Raw genomic sequence first — 20,412 nt, 5'->3', positions numbered from 1 at the left:
CTCCTTTAATCTGGATCATTGCTCCAACTTTTCTTTTTCTTTGAAGTTTTTGCTGAGTGATAACTGGTAGTCCTATAGACTGCTTCTGACCAGGTTTTTTTTTTTTTTTTTTTTTTTTTTTTTTTTTTACTTGCTTAGGAACAAGTTCAAATCTGGTACCCCTACCAAACTGATGCATCCTTCTGAGATAACAGAATCATAAAAACATGCTCTTCATTTGTCTGCTCACATTCACTTTGCTCACATTGGCTTCCCTCTCAGAAGTAGCTACCTTTCCCTTTGATATTTGTAAGTAGTTTTAGAGAAATACACTGTGACTATTACTGTTTCTTGCCAAAGTTTCACTTGTGGTTTTAGTTTGTTAGTTATCTTAACCTGAACCAGGTGTCACTTGAGGCTCACTAAGTGCTGGTGTTCTGACACTGTGGCTTGATGTGTGTTGGTTAGCTGACTACTCGGAGGGCTTTCTTTTTTCCCTGAACTATTTGTGTCAGTATGCACTCGTGGGCTCTTTTAATTCAGTGGGTTGTGACTCATTAGTATCTTTATTTTGATGTTCAGATGGTGTTACAATTGCAGTAGGGGCCTGTAGGTGTGTGTTCTGATATTATCCTTGCATTCTGAGCATGCATTTTACTGATGAATATATTACCAGCCCTTTTTAATTATTCTTTTCAGACAGGATCTTGATAAGTTGCCTAGGTTGGTCTTGAACTTGGAGTAGCTGGAGTTGTAGCCATGTGTGACTGTGCCTGGCTCAACTTTCTTTCTGTGGAGCGCAGTGGTGTGTTTCAAATTTGTGTGTGTGTGTGTCTGTCTGTCTGTCTGTCTGTCTGTGTGTATATAAAACTTCAGCTCTACATACTGTTAGCCACTTCCCTAATATGCCTCGGCTGTGTGGTACAGTATTTAGAAGCCAAGATCAAAGAGCTGGTAGGTATATTGACTGCTCCCAGGATAGCACCGCTTCTGGGCTTTTTCAGTATACATAGCTAGAATATACACTTAGGGAAACAATATAAATAAGCACATATATGGTATTCATTTGTTTGTATAGGTATAGAAACAAATATGTACATACATATTTGGATGTACATATACATACTGGTCACCATTAATAGTTTGAATTCTTCTATCCTTTCTAATAATAGAGTGTATTCTAATTTTTATCTCTTTCCTAGTCATAACTTTGTTCTCCAAAAAGTAACAGGATAACTGTCACCCCCCAGAATATTTACTTACTTGCTCAATCACTTCAGGATTGCCAACAGCCATACCACAAACAAGAAGCTTCTTACTGTCAGGTGTATCCAAAAACATTCTAGTTTGAGTGTACATACTTAGTGGGATACATAGCCCTAAGCAACAACAGGAAACTGAAAGCTAAGGAAATGTCTCCAGTGGTAAAGTGCTTACTGTGCAAGCATGAGGACCTGAGTTCAGTTGCCCAGACTCCACATTAAAAGGCTTTTTATAATCTCAGTACTTGTAGGAGGAGGCTCCCTGGAGCTCGATTATTAGCTAGTCTAAAGCCAAAATGGCTGACGTTGTATTCACTGAGAAACTGTCTCAAGAAGTACAGTGAAATGAGATTTAGGGGGACACTCAGGCCTCCACATGGCACCATGCACGTGCACACACAAATGCGCACACACCACTAGAAAAAATTTTCTCATTAAAAAAAAAAAATACTTGTGGGGGCTGGAGAAATGGCTCAGTAGTTAAGAGCACTAGCCATTCTTCCAGAGGTCCTGAGTTCAATTCCCAGCAACCACATGTTAGCTCACAACCATCTATAATAGGATCTTATGCCCTCTTCTGACTTATAGGCTCTATATGTAGATAGGGTATACATTAAATAAATAAATCTGAAAAAAAATGCTTGTTTTCATTAGGTAGTGTTTTCTGTGGGTTGTAGTGGTGCTATTTTTCTGAGACTATAATAGACAAAGAGGCAGCATATTAATCAGGGTTCTCTAAAGGGACAGAATTAATAGAGTCAGTATTAAAAGAGGGATCACAGCAGAAAGGCTGGATCTGGTGGTCATTGAGGCCATAGTGCTCGGTGTCTCTCCCATCCCAGCCTGACCCTGGAGTCAGGAACCATTCCTGGGCAGGTGCTGGTTCTTAGAAGTTCAGTGTGATACTGGCCACGATAACAGGGGAAGTGAACCTGCCAGCAAAAGTAAGGGAAAGCTCTCTTCCTCCATGTCCTTTTATGTTGCCTCCCACCAGAAGGAGTAGCCCAGATATAGGGTAGGTCTTTTACCTCAGATGATCCATTAGGAAAACATCTTACAAGCATGTCTAGCAGCTTGGTTTTATTTAGTTGATTCTAGATGGAATCAGATTGACAGCTGAGGTTAGCCATCACAACATGAGATTGGTGCCTGTTGCTGGCGGGCTTCAGTTTCCATGCCACTAGAGCACTGAGAAAGGGCTATGTTTTCAGACATAGAGATGGGGTGGATCTGACTCTAACCAGGATGACTCCCTGCTAGGCAGCTTAAGAATCTCTACTCAGCCTCTTCCTTTTTTCCTCCCCCTCCCCCAACATTCAAACTCATGGTCAGCAGAGTTCTAGCTTCCTTTAAACAGCCTGGCATTTGAACCATGGGTCCTACTGCTTGCTACTCTATTCTGGATGCTGGGATTGCAGTAAGACCATGAGACAGAAGCAGGAATCTGAGGCTGTTGTCTTCTGTCACTGTCTTCTCTTAGTTGAGAACCAAGGCACATTCTCACTGCTCCTGTTTACCTCCATCAAAGCAAGAAAGCACTCAGGTCTGCAGGGTACCTGCAAGCTTTCCATAAATGGCATGGCCATGCCTCATGGTCAGTGTCAGTGACACCCTTCTCCACTTGCTTGCAGGAGTGCACATTTTTTGTTGAAGGAAAAACAAAACAAAACAAAAAAACAGAACAGAAATCCTTTTAAAATAGGTGAATCTAGTTTTATACAGGAAATACCAAAAAGAACTATGGAACTTATGAAAAGCAAGGCAACTATTGAAGACTGTTGGTCTTTGATATAATATACAGGTATAAACACACAGCTGTTTGTGTCCTGTTGATATGTATGTATAGACACCCACCCATAGCCATTGATTCATACTGACACCTCCATTCTGATACCACACAATCATTTTATGGAGTCTCTCTCCATGGCCTACTGGACTGTGTTGAAAGAGCTCAGACATCAACCTGAAGAGGCTCCCATAGGCCATATTTTAACAACAGTAACAATAATGACTTAAGGGCAGTAAGACATAACAGCTGTATTGAAATATATATGGCTTCATTGTGATCCTTAAAGAGCTGATAATAAAAACCTTATTAGTCACTTTAGAGGATGTTGTTTTGGAACAAAGAAAAAGAATCAAGTGTTTAATTTTTTAAATAATGGAATATTAGGGGAACCAAAATATTAATGAAGACAATTATAACCCCTAATAAAAAATGGATGTTCACATTGGTGTTCAATTTCATAAGAGGCAGGCAAATAAATATGTGTCTGCTGATGGAATTTAAAGCCCATCTGTGATAGACCTGGCCAAAAATCAGATCTTACCTAATCAGGTTACATGCTATAACTACTTTACAGAAAGTACAAGGGGCAAAAACACCCACTCAGGGACACAGCACAGATACAATAAGCAAGATGGGAAAACAGAGGACCAGCACATCGCATTGACAGCTGAGTGGGAAGGTTGGAAGACTGGTCAATAGTGGGAATCATTTCATTTGTGGAGGCACATGGCTTAGCAGCAGAGCACTTACCTCACATGTGTAAGACCTTGTTCAATCCTCAGTGCTGTGGATGGAAAAAACAGAATTGCTTTTAAGTATATAGTGGTGAGGTGGTGTGTTTTACCTTTAGAAGTCCATATTAAAATAGGTAAGAATTAGAAGCACTCTTCTTAAGATTTGCTGCCTCACCATTGTGAAGAGTGGTAGAAAGGAAACAAGATTGTCCACAAGGATCATTGTGCTTTTCTCTGTTTGAAATTTTTGTAGTGAATTTCAAAAATAGAAGAAGAGCAGTGCTGCTGCCTCTGAGGCATTTCCCAGAGGTAGAACAGCACATGAAAATGAGTCTCACCTCACAGTATGCCTGCACACAGACCCTGAGCAGGGAGGGAAAGATAGCTGTGTGTTTCCCATCACTTTCCTCACCACATAGTAGTTGGTGAGCCTGTTGGTAAAGAAGTGAGTGACTCCAAAAGTGAGGAATGCCACCATCTGTGAAAGCTGACCACTCACTCGACAGGGGCTCCTGTATTTGTATATGTGCAAATGTGAGTATACAGTGTGTGAGTACACATGTGACAAAATGTGTGTGCCCCTTCTTCCCAGGCTCAGGCCCGCTGTCATCGTATAGGCCAGAGCAAAGCCGTGAAGGTATATCGCCTAATCACTCGAAACTCCTATGAGCGGGAAATGTTTGACAAGGCCAGCCTGAAACTGGGCCTGGACAAGGCTATTCTTCAGGACATCAACAGAAAGGGCAGCACTAATGGAGTGAGTACATTGTACCTGTCCTGGAGCACGAAGGAGCATATGCCTTTGATCCTAGCACCAGGCAGATGGCTCTCTGTGTTCCAGACCAGTCTGGGATAAATAGTGAGCCCATCTCAAAAACAAGAAAAAAGGAGCACTTGTCAGGGTTTTTGGTTTTTGGTTTTTGGTTTTTGGTTTTCCCTTCTGAAAGCTATTTGTGGGTTGCCTTTCACCGTTTTGATTCAGTTCTCGGTGTCTCCATGTTAGGTAATCCCCATAACAGAATATAATTCAGAGGCAGTCCCTGCATTTTCTAAATGGGTAAAGGCAGCCTGGGAGCTGCTTTGTGCTAGGGCTGCTCTACATGTAGTGACAGTTAAATAAAGGTTAATCACACCATCAGAACTGATAGGTTTAACATTTTAACATATATTTTAAACATATACATATATTTGTGTATATATACATATACATACATATATATATATGAGCCAAAGGCCTAACAGTTTTATAACGTATTTGTTACTCTACTTCCTACCTCATCTCACACTGCAGACTTTGAGCTGCTTTGTTTTTTTTTTTTTTTAATTAACATTTACTTATTTTTATTTCATGTTTATGAGCTCTTGCCTGCATGCATGTATGTATGTGTACTATGTATGTGCCTTGGTGGCTGCAGAGTCCAGGTATTGGTGTCCCATCCCATGGAACTGGAGTTACAAATAGTTCTAAGCTATCAGGTGAGTTCTGGGAGCCAAGCCTCTGCAAGAACAGCAAGTCTTAACCACCGAGCCATCTCTCCAGCCTGATTTGGAGCTTCTTGATGGTGTTTTGGAATCAGTGTTGTCTGTGTCCCTGTGACCTCTAACAGTGTGCATAGTGTGTGACGGTCAGGAAATAATAAATGGGCAAATTAGCTTGAAGAATGGCAATTAGTTTTTTTTCTACTGGGCATAGTAGCACATGCTTATAATCCCAGCACCTGGGAAGTAGAGGCAGGAGGGTGAGGAGATCAAGGCCAGCCTTTCTGCTACAGAGTGAATTTTAAAAGCCAGCCTGAGTACACTAAAACAGTCTCAACAAAACAAAACAATGACAACAACATTTTGGGTCTGGATTGGAGAGGGTTAAGAATTACTGCTAAGATTCTTCCAGTGTTGTAAAGCTCAGAGCAGCATATCTCTTTCATCTCTGGGATTAGAGCATCGGAAAGGAGCTAAACCTTAGTGCAGATGTGCTGTATTCTTAGCGATGCCTGTGTCACTAACCATCAACTCCAAATTGCCCATTCTGTGAGCCATGGAATTCCCTCTTGTGATTGAAATAAAGAGAACCAGATTGTTAATTAGAACCAGGAAAGGGTGTTTTGAACTCCATTTCCTGCTTTCAACAAGTAGTTGAAAGATCACACTTGGCACAGGCTCCTTTTTTTAGTTAAGGGGTGACATCATTTCCAGTACAAATGTATTTAGTTAATAATGAATAAATCATTTTTTCTCAGTTCATGTGGTACATCTGGAGGCTTTAAAGATATAAGCTCAAGTTAAAATACTAAAATAAGATGTCAAGTATATCATCTCCAATGGTGCATGGTTTTAATAGCTTACGACATTTGATGATAACCACTGTCCTGAAGAATGTGAGGCCTTTGGCTCATGTGTTAGGCTTTGCTCCAGAGCTCTCTATAGAAAATTGCCTGCCTGCCTGCCTGCCCTGCAAAGTAGCCAGGGCACCTTCATCTGAGCTGTCATTTCTGGCTTTTCTACCTGATGTTTGTAGTTTGTAGGGCAGCTATACTCAGTTATGAGGGCCACATTTGAAGCTGTGTTTCTCCTTTGCGTTATCCACTTGGGTGACCTGCTCAGGTGCAGCAGCTCTCAAAAATGGAAGTGGAAGACTTGCTCCGGAAAGGTGCATATGGAGCTTTAATGGATGAGGAAGATGAAGGCTCCAAGTTCTGTGAAGAGGACATAGACCAGATTCTGCAAAGAAGAACCCATACCATCACCATCCAATCAGAGGGGAAGGGATCTACTTTTGCCAAGGTATGTGACCTGCTCCTGCCGTGGTATTTGGGAAGGGAAGAGGGTACTGTTTCTTTTTTTAGCTCATTAATGAGGCTTCTGTTCCTCCAAGTGCAATGTCTTGACGATGTAGTAGGAGATACAAACTGCAGTGAAGAGGAACTAGTGGCCACAGCAGGTAGACACTAGTTTGTACTTTGTTCTGTGTACTTTTTACAAGAACAGCTCCAGAACCCTTACGTGAACATCGTGATGCTTTTTGTAAAGTTTTCTTTGAACACTGTCAGAGTGGACCTCAACTGTACATTCCATTCCTCAAATTCAAGCAGGTATTTTTAATCCACAGGAATACGATTTTTAAGAGATAGCCAGCTCCTTAACTTAGGATTACCTTCCTCTGTTGCTCAGGTCAGTGGGTTTAGAACTCTGCAAGTTACCTTTAGGTTGTTCTGGTTGCAGGCTCTGCTAATTCCCATGGGAGTTTTTATGACCTGTGCATGCACGCGCACGCACACACACATGACATTGAATGTCTACATTGATCATTCTCCACTTTACTTATGGTGAGGTAGGGTCTCTCCCCAAATCTGGAACTCCATGATTCCTGCCATCTTGCCCTGTGTCTTCCTCCCAAGTGCTAGAATAATAGGTGGCTGCCACTCCTGCCAAGTTGTACGTGCAAGTGCAGACCCCAGTCTTCACATTTGCAGAGCAACCACCTCATCCCCCTGAGCCTCTACCCAGGCCTGGTGCCTCCTTTTTTGATGCTGGTTGGTTAGTTGGTTTGGGGATTTGAGGTTTTTGTTTTTTGTTTTTTGTTTTATTCAGACATAGTCTGTATGTGGCCCTTGCTGGTCTGGAACTCAAAGAGATCTGCCTGCCTCTCTGCCTCCCAAGTGCTGGCATTAAAGATGTGCATACCAGCCCCGCCCCATGCCATTTTTAAAGCAGATACTAATAAACTGAAAGCAAAACAAACCAAAAAAAAGCAAACAAACAAAGATACTTTGAAATTGAACTTTTTAGGACCTAGTGGCTACAAATGTACTTGCCTGCCGTGCACCAAGCTGGGTTCAGTTTCTGGTACCATATAAAACTAAGCACAGTATCTCTGTAATCCAGCACCAGGGATGGAGGGTAAGACCTTTAAGGTCATCATCCTTACCTATATAATGAGTCCAAAGCCAGCCTGAGGTTCATGAGGCTTTGTCATGGGGGGCGGGGAGGAGATAACCTTTTTGTTAGGCATCACAGTACTTGAGAGGCTAAGGATCACAGGCTCTAGTAAGATGCTATATTTAACACACACACACACACACACACACACACACACACGTACACACAGACCACACATACACCACACACATTCACATACAGACATACCACATATAAACCACACACACAACACACACATACAACACACACACTGTAACTCCAGCTTTTAGTATGCTGATAAAGAGGGAGGATTACAAGTTTGCCAGCAGTCTAAGGTGCATTTGGTTATACTTTGTAACAAAAAACAAAACAAGCAAATAAATACTGTTTTTATAGGATATTGGACACCAGGTAATATATTGCTACATTGCTATTATCTAAAGGGGTTGTCTTTTTCCTTTCAAGTTTTTAAGTTTCAAGAAAATGATCCTGTAAATTGAGGTTTTTATTTTTTTACTCAGTCTTTAAAAGGAGGGAAATTTTTTATTTTAAGACTTGAGATTTTGGAAGTGTGGTAAGGTTTTTAGTTTTGACATGGATGGATTCCTTTTGTTTTTCTTGAGCATGTGAAATAAGGTGTTTTGTTTTGTCTCCTTCACAGGCTAGTTTTGTGGCTTCAGGAAACAGAACAGACATTTCCTTGGATGATCCTAATTTTTGGCAGAAATGGGCTAAAATAGCTGAATTAGATACCGAAGCAAATAATGAAAAGGTACAGCATATTGTGTCCCACTAAGAACAGCACTGGGGTTGCATGGGACATGCTACATGGCTCAGGTCACTATTAGCACAGACAGCCCTTGGTGGTGTTAACACTTAGACCTTTATGGTGGCTAATGGGGTACGCAGTTTGTTGGCCACCCAAGAAGTTAAATAAGCACAGGTAGAGCTGGGACTTGTAATTTGGTCCATCTTAGGTTCAGTACTTCTCTGAAAGCAACCTCAGCTCTTAACAGTCAGAAGGAAGAAGGGAAGAAAATACTTGCTGGCTTTACCTCCTTTTTCCCATTTTGTACATGGGAGAGACCATGGGCACCTGGATAAAACCAGACTATGCCTTTGTGCCACACTCTGGAGCTTCCCCAGACAAGTGGGAGAGGAAGTGCTGACGCCCCGACAGCAGAGTCATGGTCACATTGTGAACATGGCTGGCACCAGTGCCTGGCCAGCTATGAGATGCCTATAAAGCGCTAGTTTGGGGCCCTGGAGGGATGGCTCAGAGGTTAAGAACACTGGCTGCTCTTCTGGAGGTCCTGAGTTCAATTCCCAGCAACCACATGGTGGCTCACAACCATCTATAGTGAGATCTGGTGCCCTCTTCTGGCTGCAGCTGTACATTGCAGGCAAAACATTGCATACATAATAAATAAGTAAATCTTTAAAAAAAAAAAAGTACTAGTTCTCCTCCCATCCCTGACCCCATCTCCTCACTTCAAGATAAGTACATAGTCTTCCTTCCTGTCTTCTCAAGTGCAGTTTGAGCTCTGTGGCCCACAAACCAAGGAGATAGCTCTTCTTGTAGTCTAGCTGAGTCAGTGAGTAGAACCCCCATCACTGTTCTGCTGTGGTTAGCATAACTATTGATGGTTGCTTAGCCCAGGTTTTTTTTCTCCAACTAGAAATGCTTCCCGGTAGGAAGATTCTGGGCTTTGCTTCAGGTACTATAAAGAGTCCTAATCAAGGATACACTGTGGGCAGGACAGTGGGAAGGGCCCAGGCAATTCTCTCCTCTATGGCAGCAAAAAGCAGCAGGAGCATTTCACAGTAAGAAACAAGGTCACTGAGGCAGAGTGATGCTAGAAACTCACCGTCTGGACTGCATGGAGAAGTGTTGAGGAGTTCCACCTAGTCTTGGACAAAGTGTAGCAAGAAGGGGGAAGGAGCAAAGTGTAATGGGACTAGAGAAGAAGCAGTTGGTGTGGCCAGGAACACGGCTGAAATGAGATGCCTGAACTAGCAGTTTCGTCTTTTAGCAAAAAGTTAGTAGATCTGCCTAAAGGAGACAGATAATGAAAGTAGCAGGGTGTGTTTTCTTCAGAAAGTTCCTGAGCAGATGGAATCCTCTCACCTAGTCTGTCTCCAGAGCTCAGACTGCTCTCTGCACGCCAGGCAGAACAGCTGGGCTCCCCACTCCAGCCTTTCTTGCCAAGAGCAGCCTGCCACTTTGTGCACTTAGGGACTTTGCTTGCTAGAATGATGGCAGAAATACCAGGTGGTGGTGACAATACTGGGGGCTAAGAAACAACAGCTTGAGCAAGTCTCTGGGAGTCCCCTGTGCTTGCCCAGTTTGTGGTCATAGAAACAGCAGGTGTACTGTGAAGAGCTTTCCCTAACAGAGGCTGACATGGGATGGTTCTTTCTCAGATGTGCGCTGAGGAATGGCAGCAGGGCGCATGTGTACTATGGTAAGGAGTAACGATAAGAGGGGCCTCCTCCCCATAGTCTTCTCCATTTCCAGGAAAGCTTAGTGATTGACCGGCCCCGCGTGAGGAAGCAGACCAAACACTACAACTCGTTTGAGGAGGATGAGCTCATGGAGTTCTCAGAGTTAGACAGTGACTCAGACGAAAGGCCCACAAGGTCCAGGCGCCTCAATGACAAAGCCAGGCGCTACCTCCGTGCTGAGTGCTTTCGGGTAGAGAAGAACCTGCTCATCTTTGGGTAGGTACTGGCTCTGCTTAGTGGGAAGGGAGTGTGCTGTTATTTCCCCACTAATTTTCTTAAGACCTTATATTTGCCCTGTGAGCTTCTAGCTCCCTTTGGGTACCAGCTAATGAGATCTACTCGAGCAAAATAAACTTGTGCTTTCTACCAGGAATCCCCCTCATCACTGTGCTGTGTTGCCATAGTATAGACATACTATGATCTTCTCAAACTCGTGTCACAGCCGATCTCTGATAGCAATTTGCTGCCTGGTACTGATTTCCTCTTTCACCCAGGAATGGATTATATGGAATTAGTGCAACAGATGTTACAGTTAAGGCATGGTTATGCCGTGGTTACTGCAGCTGTACTGTTCCATTCCAAACATACTCTCTGCCCCCAGTATTTTGGACCATCACTACTTAAAAATCTAGCAACCATGTGAACCAGTGTGTAGGTCACATTAGTGACAAATAGGGCATGTCGTTATGAAGTCCTCATAGGCCTTTCAGGACAAAGCTTTGGGTAGCTGATAGACTTGTAAGAGGATGAGGAATATCGTGTCTCTCTGATTCCTGCTGTGTGGAGGATATGTCTGTGGCTCTTGTCCAACACCCTCTCCATTCTCAACATCAGCTGGGGCCGGTGGAAGGACATCCTGACTCACGGGCGATTCAAATGGCACCTGAATGAGAAGGACATGGAAATGATTTGCCGGGCCCTGTTGGTGTACTGTGTCAAGCATTACAAAGGAGACGAGAAGATCAAGAGTTTTATTTGGGAACTAATCACCCCTTCCAAAGATGGGCAAGCTCAGACCCTCCAGAACCACTCAGGTAAGAGGTGAAGTAGTGACAGGCTGGGTTATTTCTCCCTTGAGCCTCACAGGGCAGTCCTTAAGTCTTCCTGACCACCTTGCTTTTTGTGGATTTGAGGAGGCATCTGTCATCCAGGAACCACCATGCTGACTCTGCACCCAGCCAGATTGAGTGCCTGTGTTGAAGCCCTCTTGGCTCATCTGTATGCCTCACTATCTCTCCATTTCAGGATTGTCTGCCCCAGTCCCCAGAGGGAGGAAAGGAAAAAAGACAAAAAATCAGCTGTTGCTCCCAGAACTGAAGAATGCAGACTGGCTGGCCACCTGCAACCCTGAGGTGGTCTTACATGATGATGGGTACAAAAAACACCTCAAACAGCACTGCAACAAGTGAGTTGGCCATCCTGTTTCCCAGAGTGAGACCTGCTCGGACAGTCCAGGTTTCTGGGATACCCACAGAGATAGCCTTTCATACCCACATAGAAGGTCTGGGAAGAAGAGAGGATTTGAGGGTTAAACTGTCTGCACTCTCTTCACGTCCTTCCTCTGCCTCCTTTAGCAGTCATCAATTCTACAATACATTCTTTACCCAGAGGCTTTTTATAACCCAGCTTACAAGAACCAGTCAGGACACCCTCTCTCTGTTTCTGAGTTGGGCCACAATGCCATTTCCTACCCATACCTAGTAGAAATTATACTTTTTTCAGAAGCCTCTAAGTTGCATTCTTTTGAGAAGATAACAAATATGCACATAAAACTTTTTTGTCAAAAATAGTTTTTCCTCCCGTCTTTAGCTCCCGCATTTCCTTTCCTAGAGACAGCCACTGTTAGCCTGCTTCTTCAGAGGTACCCTATACATGCCAGCATATATAAATATACGACCTCCTTTTTGTTGCTTAAAATGATGAGCATTGTTCATAATATTTGTCACACAGATAGTAATCTGGAAGTCAGTGCCATTGTACCTGGGCTTTTCCGTCAAAGGCTAACCTTTACTCTTGACGGGTATTGAGTGAACTGCAGTGTTCCTCCAGCCTCTTCGCTGCTTAGCTAGAGCATGAAGCGTTTCCTCACCAGTGTTGCTCTCCAACACCTCCCCATACGTCCATCCTGTGTTTGCATATCAGCCTGGGCCTCAGCCGTCTGCTTCTGTGTTTGACCCTTTGTGGCTCATTTCATTTCACAGTGGACTTGTAGGTGCCTGTAGAGCGTGATTGAATTATCCACTTCGCTGTATTCCTTACAGCAAATAGCATGGTGCAGCATATTGGTAGTTGACTCAAACGCTTTGTCTGAAACACAACTGGTACATTTCCATGGAGCTTGAGTACAGCCTCTATAGAATCAAAGTGAATGAAGCCCTCAGGAGAGGAGACACACTGCCATGAAAAAATAAACACTTGCCCTTTAAGAATTATTTCACTGTGTTCATGTCAGCTTTACCTCTGTCTGTGGTCCTTGTGGCCACATGAAAAGATTGGGGTTAAGGGAGGCTGTCGACTGTCTCTGCCTTCATTTATGGCTAACAAGGTGGTCTAGCCAGAAACTGGGTAAGTGATTGTTTTCTTGAATAGAGAAGAGGGGATGCTAGTAACGTCTGGCATTGACACCTGTCTCCTGTTCTTCTTCTGTACTCTGGTTTGCCCCTTCATACTACTCAGGAATGCTTATTAACTTCCCTATCTTAATTTGGTGATGAGTGCTCAGTCTTAAGTTCTAGAGTATTGTATTAAGGTATTCATCTTTCATAGGGTGCTTTTGAGAGTCCGGATGCTATACTACCTAAAAGCTGAAATACTGGGAGAAGCAGCTGATAAAGCATTTGAGGGAACTCCTGCCAGGTAAACATCAGCCATAGCTCTCAGTTAAATAATTTATATAAATTGTCTGCTCATAGACTTGACAGATCCAGCCTGTTGTTTCAGGAGACCCAGGTTTCCACCCTGCCCAAGGCTGCTACCCAGATAGCAAACAGGTGGATAGGGAAGAAAGGCCTTTACTTTATTCTCAGTCAGTCACTGGTCCTGTTTAGACTTAATGTATAAATAAGTCATCCCAAAAAGGTCATTCCTCCTATGTCACTGTGTGAGGAAACCAGTAGGTTTCTGGAAAGCTAGGGCCAGGGAACAGTAAACTCATACAGGGAGTTAGGCTTGACAAGGAACAGTAAGACTTAATCAGTCACAGTAAGAATCCTAATGGACAATTGTCAAATTCTACAGAGAAACCATCTATCTATCCGGGTAAATGTTCCTCCATCCAAGCCCCAAAACTTTTAGAGAAAACTTCGCAGATGAATAACGGCAGTCAGCTAAGGGTGCGTGTGCTCCTCAAAACAGGAACAAACCTAGAGGGGCTGGTGGTAACAGGCCTGCTAATGATGGCTTGTTTGCCAATCCTGGCAGGTGTCCCTGAGCATTATTAACAATGCAATGCATGGTCAGATTTGACTACTTAGTTTCTGTAAAGCCCTCTATACCTGAGATCATACCATTGTAAACTCCAGGGCAAGATAATTTGGATAATAATTATTTTAAGGATTCAGTCATGTCTCAGTTCAGTCATTTGGGGGAAATGCACCAGAACTACTTTATAGAGAGTCGGCTGATGGTAGATTATGCTCAAGTCTCAAGTGGAGTCTGGGTATAAAGTACCTATGCTTGAGTAGCTTTGTGAGCAATAAGATTCTGAGCTGCAGCCTTCTGGATCGTCTTTGTTGTTACTTAAGTGTTCAGCCAGGACTGTAGTTTCATACCAGGGTGGTTGGTTCAGTAGCTTTTGTGTTGTGTCTGAATAGAAAGAACACTGAGGGCATGCTCTTCTTTCCACAGGGAGCTGGACGTCCCTCTGCCTGACATTGACTACATGGAGATCCCAGTAGATTGGTGGGATGCTGAGGCTGATAAGTCCCTTCTCATTGGCGTGTTCAAGCACGGTGTGTTTAGGAAATTGACTCCTTCCCGATCAGTACCCAGAAAACTATTTCAAGCAATCTTGACTAGACTGTACATAGTCCTGCAAATTCTCAACAGTCCCATTGTCTAATTGTAACAGCTCTGAAAATCGAACCTCACAGCTTCCCACTTAGGAGTCTTGACCAAATGAATGTGTTGGCTCATAAAACAGTGTTGAGAATGTATGACTGATAAACTTCAAAAGAGCAGCTGTGGTACAAAGAACGAACTTGATATTTTATCCTCTCCTCTTGCCTGTTTGTACTTAAGGTGGGAGTGCTTCCGTCTTGGGGCAGGGGGCTTCAGGTATGCACACTTGTATACATGTGACAGCCAGAGGTAGTTTTTGTGTGCCCTCTGTACACTCTACACCTCTTCTCTTGAGACGGCTTCTCTCCCTAGACCCAGAAGCTCATCATGTTACACCTCAGCTAGATGATCAGCAAGCTCCAGGGACCTTCTCGTCACCCCTCCACCTCGGCACTGAGGTCACAGCCACACACAGCCACGAATTTGTGTCTCCACGCCCTCACACCAAGCACTCTTTCCAACTTATTAAGTACTTTCCTGTTGCCCTGATAAGATACCCTGACCAAAAGTAGTTTAGGAGAAAGGCTTACAGTTCTGGGAGATACAGTCCACCATGCTAGGTAGGTCATGACAGCAGGAGTGTGAGGCCGAACTGGAAGCTTGGTGTGACAATAGGTTTGGTCTTTTACTTGGACAAGCCTGTCTTAATCATACTGTATTGTATCCCCCAAAAAGATAATGTTAGATTCAATGAAACACCACACATCCTCCTGCTTTAAAGTACAGTTTTGGGGCCTAAGGAGGTAGCTTATCAGGTAAAGTTCTTGACGTGCAAGCATGAGGGCCTAAATTTGGATCCCCAGCACTCACACAAAAGCCGAGCATAGTGGCCTTGACACTGGGGCTTGAGGAAAGTTCAGAGACAGGAAGATGACGTGAGCTCTCTGGTCTGCCAACGTAGGCACTCGGTGAGCTCTGGGTTCTGTGAGACCCTGCCACAGAAATGAAGGAGACCAATAGAGGAAGACACTCAGCATCAACTCTTAGCCTCCACATGCAAACACATGAAGCATTTCTTTTTCTTTTTCTTTGTTTTGCCTTTAAAGACCATCTTCCTTTTGTTTACTTTAAACATGCAATGAGGAGCAGTTCCAAAGCCCTGCCAAGTGCGTGTTGAAATTTTGCCTTACTGAGTTTATAACACTGAGCCTATTAGCCCAGTAAACAGTCATCCTGGTCCAGTTCATCATTCAGGGCTTAGATCCATCATTTGTTTAGCTTCCTTTCCTACCTCATGGGATAGAGGTGGACTACATGGAAATAAGCCCTTTTAAGATATAGAGGGTGCCAGGGTTGAGGAGTAGGAGGAAGAGGCTGTAAAAGCGCCTCATCTGCTTCCCTTTCCTGGACAGAGCAGCAAACCAGTGAGAACGGCCTGGCTCTGCATCTGTCTTCAAACATGAGGTTTGCACAAGGTTCAGCGTTAGTGAGAAACTGCTCAGAAGTATCTGCTGTAGCTCCAGAATCTTCCAGTTAGGAAGTCTCATGGCATCACATTAATCTTAAATTAGCATTGTTTGTTTTGCCTTGGTTTTTACTGAGTAAGGAAAACAAAGTGAATGTCACAGGCCGGGTGTGGTGGGTTCTGACCTGTCTTCTGACACTTGTCATTGCCTGCTCAGGTTATGAGAGGTACAATGCCATGCGGGCTGACCCAGCACTCTGCTTCCTAGAGAAAGTCGGTATGCCTGATGAGAAGTCCCTTTCTGCAGAGCAGGGTGTTACAGATGGAAACACGGACATTCCTGAAAGGTGAGAAGCCATGTAGGCCCACTCTGATGTCACCAACTTGTGTCCTATTGCACATACATGCAGGACTTTGTATCTTTATGTATCCATTACTTGTCTGTTGCTGTCATGAAATACCATGACCTAGAGTCTTAGAGAAGAGAGAGTTTACTTTCTCTTGGTATTCCATAGGGAGAGTCCATATGGAGGGGAAGGCATATGGTAGCAAGAACAGGAAGCTGGTTGATGACATTTCATGGGTACAGGAGTGGAGGCTAGGTGTAAACCCTCAAAGCCTGTTTGTCCCCAGTGATACACATCCTCCACAGCAAGGCTCCACCTCTTAAAGGTTTCATAGCTCACCAAACTAGGGACAAAGTGTCCACAGACATGAGCCTGTAGAGGACATTTCTCATTTAAACCACCACAGTTTCCCTCACCATCTGACTTCTATCTTGGGCCTAGTTTTACTGTGACCATGTCCTTCAAATTGCTTCTCTGGGTTCATCCTACCATGCCTTACACTTGTTCTTTAGACCAAATTCCAATTCTTGTCCTTCATGGATTCCCCTGCCTAGCTTGTTAACCACAGTCATCTCACTGGTCAGAGGGCTCTCGGGAATTCATATCTCTTACCCTTGGCAAAAAAAAAAAGTACACAGGCACAGCACTCCATCCAGGTTTCCCAACCATAAAGTCCCTCAGCTGATGGCTGGCTTTACTCAAGGGTCACACAACCCTGAGTGACGCAGACTCAGGAGCCGCTGTGGAGATTGTAAGCACTTGAGCACAGTGGTAGTGCACAAAAACATATAGAAGCATTCTCTTTGGCTGGTTTTTGTTTATTGTTGGCATCATCTCCAAATGTCAAAGTTCTCACTAACACTAAAGTAACAGCTAAAACGTATGGATCTCCAAGATACAAAATTTTTAGAAGATAACAGTTATCTCCAGGATGAGTGCTATCAGCTTGGACCAGATCTCTCCTCAACTAAGGATGACTTACTTTGAATTGCCCAGAGCTGTAGTTACGTGAGTGTGGCATTGCCAGTAACCCCTGGTGAAGAGCTGTCATGATGTTCTCTGCCCCAAAGGCATTCCCTGTGAACAGGATAATAAAACTATATTTTAGGAGATGTTGACAGAAGCCAAGTGTGGCTGGTTAAATGAACTGATTGAGGAAAAACATCCTCTGGGTCAGATGCCTGTGTATAACTCAAAGCTATTGTATTTGTGGTGATTCCCACGAAGCACCTAAGGCAGGAGTAAACAGCAGGCTCTTCTCTCCAGTGTTAGCATTGAAGAATCAGGAAGAAAAGTCATCAGCGGTAGTTAAGCTCCCAGGACACTTGAAGCAGCTGAGTCACAAGTGTGATACCAGAGAGGACAAACCACCCTTCCTTCTCAGCACTAGAGAGTTGTCTTCCAAGAAAGTGCGAGAATAATCGCCCACTGTGCTTAGGGGCAGGCTCATGATTAGCACAACTGGAGTCTGTTCTCCGTCTCAGCTGTATGTGCAGGTAGCTCGTGATGGGCTGGAGTTAACTTTTTCGATGATAGAGTTGTTGACCAGTCACCCTCAGAATGTGCCTGAGTAGATCACAGCCTCATGTGAACTCTCATTTGAATGGAAGTCCTTACCCACCTACATGATAACACTCTGGAGTGGTAGTTTCTCTCCTTTGTGTCTCTAAGGCTCTCTGAAAAGAGAAGGAAAAAAAATCTTAAGATTTTGAGTGCCTGTGAGAAAGAAAGCTATCTACTAACATTATGTTTAGATTTGGAGGGCTTTCTTACAAGCACCTGGTAGTAACATAACTCCTAAGCGGTATATAATTACTTTTATTTAGAGGCAACATAGATAAAGAAGACAGTGCTGAGGACAAGTTAGATGGTCTCCAGAAGCAAACGGTGAGTCAGATTTGCTGTACGGTCCTGCATGCTCTTTCAGGCTGAGAGAGAGCGCCTCGTGGTTTGGGGAGTTGGATTGCACTGCTGCACTTGCCTTTTATCACCACAGGGCTTCCTTACAGAAAATCAAACCATACAGGCTTGACTGCATTTGTATTCTAAATTTTTTTTTTTCATATGGCTGCAGATTTAAGATATAGTTGTAAAATACAGTACAGAGAAACTGTGTGTGCCCTGTACCCAGTATTCCCCAAAGTAACATCAGGTAAAATTATTTATTTCAATATTCACGGTGGTGACATTGATGGATTCAAGGTACAGGCCATTTCCATGGCTACAAAAGTCTTGTCACCATCCATAACCAGTTGTTTTTCCTTTCTCCCACATTTCAGCCCCCAGCAACCATTATTGATCTTTTCTCCATTTTTATAACTTTGTCATTTTAAGAAGGTTCTATAAAGCCAGGTGCAGCGGTGCGCACCTTTAATCCCAGCACTCAGGGAGGCAGAGGCAGACTGGATCTCTGTGAATTCAAGGCCATCTTGATCTACAAGGGCAGCCAAGGCTACACAGAGAAACCTTGTCTCAAAAAGAAAGAAAAAAAGAAAAAAAAGGTACTATATAAATGAACCTTTGGCAATTGGCTCTTTTTTCTTTTTTAATGATATTTTGAGACAAGATTTCTTTGTAGCCATGGCTGTCCTGGACTCACTGTGTAGACCAGGCTGGCCTTGAACTCACAGTGATCCACCTGCCTCTGCCTCCTGGGATTAAAGGTGTGTGCCAATGTGCCCAGCTAATTGGCTTTTTTTCACTTATTATAATCTAAGAAATCTATCAAGGTGGTCATCTGTTTCGACAGTAGTTATTTCCTTTGTTGGTTTTGGTTTTGGTTACTGAATGTTATTGTATGGCATGGATATGGCACCATTTTTGTTTGTGTGTTTGTTTGTTTTTGTTTTTTGAGACAGGGCTGTCCTGAACTCACTTTGTAGACCAGGCTGCCCTTGAACTCAGAGATCCACCTGCCTCTGCCTCCTGAGCACTGGGATTAAAGGTGTGTGGCACCACTGCCTGGACAGATACTAGTTTATTATCAGGTGGGTGGTTTGCAGATATTTCCTCTCATCTTGTAGTTTTGTCATTGTATCCTTTCCCTGTTGTCTTTAATGTGACAAGAAATTTTAATTCGAGCAAATGTTTCTCATTTTTGTTTTTGTGGATTGTGTTTATGGTACCAGGTCTAAGAGCTCTTGTTACCCGACAACCTAGAGAGTCTCCCACACACATAGACATTTTATAGTTTTACATATAAGTCTGTAATCTGCTTTAGGTTAATTCTAATTTAAATAACGAGAATTAGATCAAAGTTCTCTAACCTGTTCACATAATATTTAAAATACTCTTTGGTTCTGTTGATTACTTTTCATCTTTGAAAAAATAACCCAGTTGGACATGTTTGTGGGGCTCCACTTCTGGGTTCTATGTTCTCTCCTGTTGATGTATTTTTCTCTTCCTCTGTCAGCAGTATGCAACCTAAATTGCTGGAGCCATGTCCTAAGTCTTAAAATTGCACCTACTGATACCTTCCCACTCTGTTCCTTTTTAAAATTATTTGACCTTCACTTATCCCTTGCCTTTCTATTTAACTTTATAATAAAATTATCTAGACAGATAAGATGGCTTAGCAAGTCAGGGTACTTAAGTTCAGTCGCTGGGACCTGCATGGTGGAAAGAGAAAACTGAATCCTGCTGGTTGTTCTCTGACCTAAACACACACACACACACACACACACACACACACTAAATGTTTAATTTTAAAAATTGTAATTTTCAGAAACTCTTGCTGAGTTTCTGAAATTTTAGTAAGAATTATTTTAAATCTTTTTATCAATAAGAAGTATTGAAAATTTTACTATATTGAAATTGTACTATATTATCTCCTGTCATCAACTATTTCTTTCATCAATATGTAAGCTCTGTGCACATTTGTTAGATTGCATTTCAGTGTATTTTCTTTAGAGTGATTGTAAATGCTGTGTGATAGCACTTCAGTCTCCTCATGGTCATTACAGTGTACAGAAATTCATTGTGTGTTATATGCCTCCCCTGCGTTCTTCAGCTGTTTTGGGCTCACGTATCCATTCTCATGGGTCATTTTCATGGGTTTCTTTGGATTTTTCTTATCATCATCGTCTGCAAATACAGAGTTGTAATTCCTCCTCTTTGGTCTAAATTACAAAACTTGTTTCCTTTCCTTGGATTATGGTGCTGACTGAAACTGCCAGCATTTTATTAAATAAGAATGGTGGAATAAATATCTTTGCCCTGTTGCAGATATTAGGAAAGACACTCATCATTAAAATAATATTAATTAGAGACTAAAGAGGTGGCTCAGCATTTAAGAGCACTTGGTCTCATAGAAGATGCAGTTCAAGTCCCAGCGCCCGCACAGCTGAGCCACAGGTGGCTCACAGCTATCCATACCTCCAGTTCTAGAGGACCATGCACTCAGTATGGTGTACACACA

General features: G+C 43.0%; 1 protein-coding gene across 3 annotated transcripts in view; it reads left to right on the top strand.

Annotated features, from left to right (window-relative positions):
- Positions 1-20,412, top strand: part of Chd6 (chromodomain helicase DNA binding protein 6) — a 118,166-nt gene that overhangs the window by 69,291 nt on the left and 28,463 nt on the right. For all 3 annotated transcript variants that reach the window (XM_051143717.1, XM_051143714.1, XM_051143716.1), the window contains 10 exons: positions 4,357-4,521; positions 6,366-6,545; positions 8,341-8,451; positions 10,198-10,400; positions 11,019-11,218; positions 11,430-11,589; positions 12,951-13,040; positions 14,031-14,134; positions 15,866-15,995; positions 17,822-17,882. In XM_051143717.1, the coding sequence (XP_050999674.1) occupies positions 4,357-4,521; positions 6,366-6,545; positions 8,341-8,451; positions 10,198-10,400; positions 11,019-11,218; positions 11,430-11,589; positions 12,951-13,040; positions 14,031-14,134; positions 15,866-15,995; positions 17,822-17,882 (1,404 nt within the window). The remainder of the gene's footprint in view (positions 1-4,356; positions 4,522-6,365; positions 6,546-8,340; positions 8,452-10,197; positions 10,401-11,018; positions 11,219-11,429; positions 11,590-12,950; positions 13,041-14,030; positions 14,135-15,865; positions 15,996-17,821; positions 17,883-20,412) is intronic.

This window comes from Acomys russatus, chromosome 4 (assembly GCF_903995435.1).
Source record: "Acomys russatus chromosome 4, mAcoRus1.1, whole genome shotgun sequence".
Lineage (NCBI taxonomy): Eukaryota > Metazoa > Chordata > Mammalia > Rodentia > Muridae > Acomys > Acomys russatus.
Note: the sequence above shows the minus strand (reverse complement) of the source record. Positions and strands in the feature narration are given on the sequence as shown.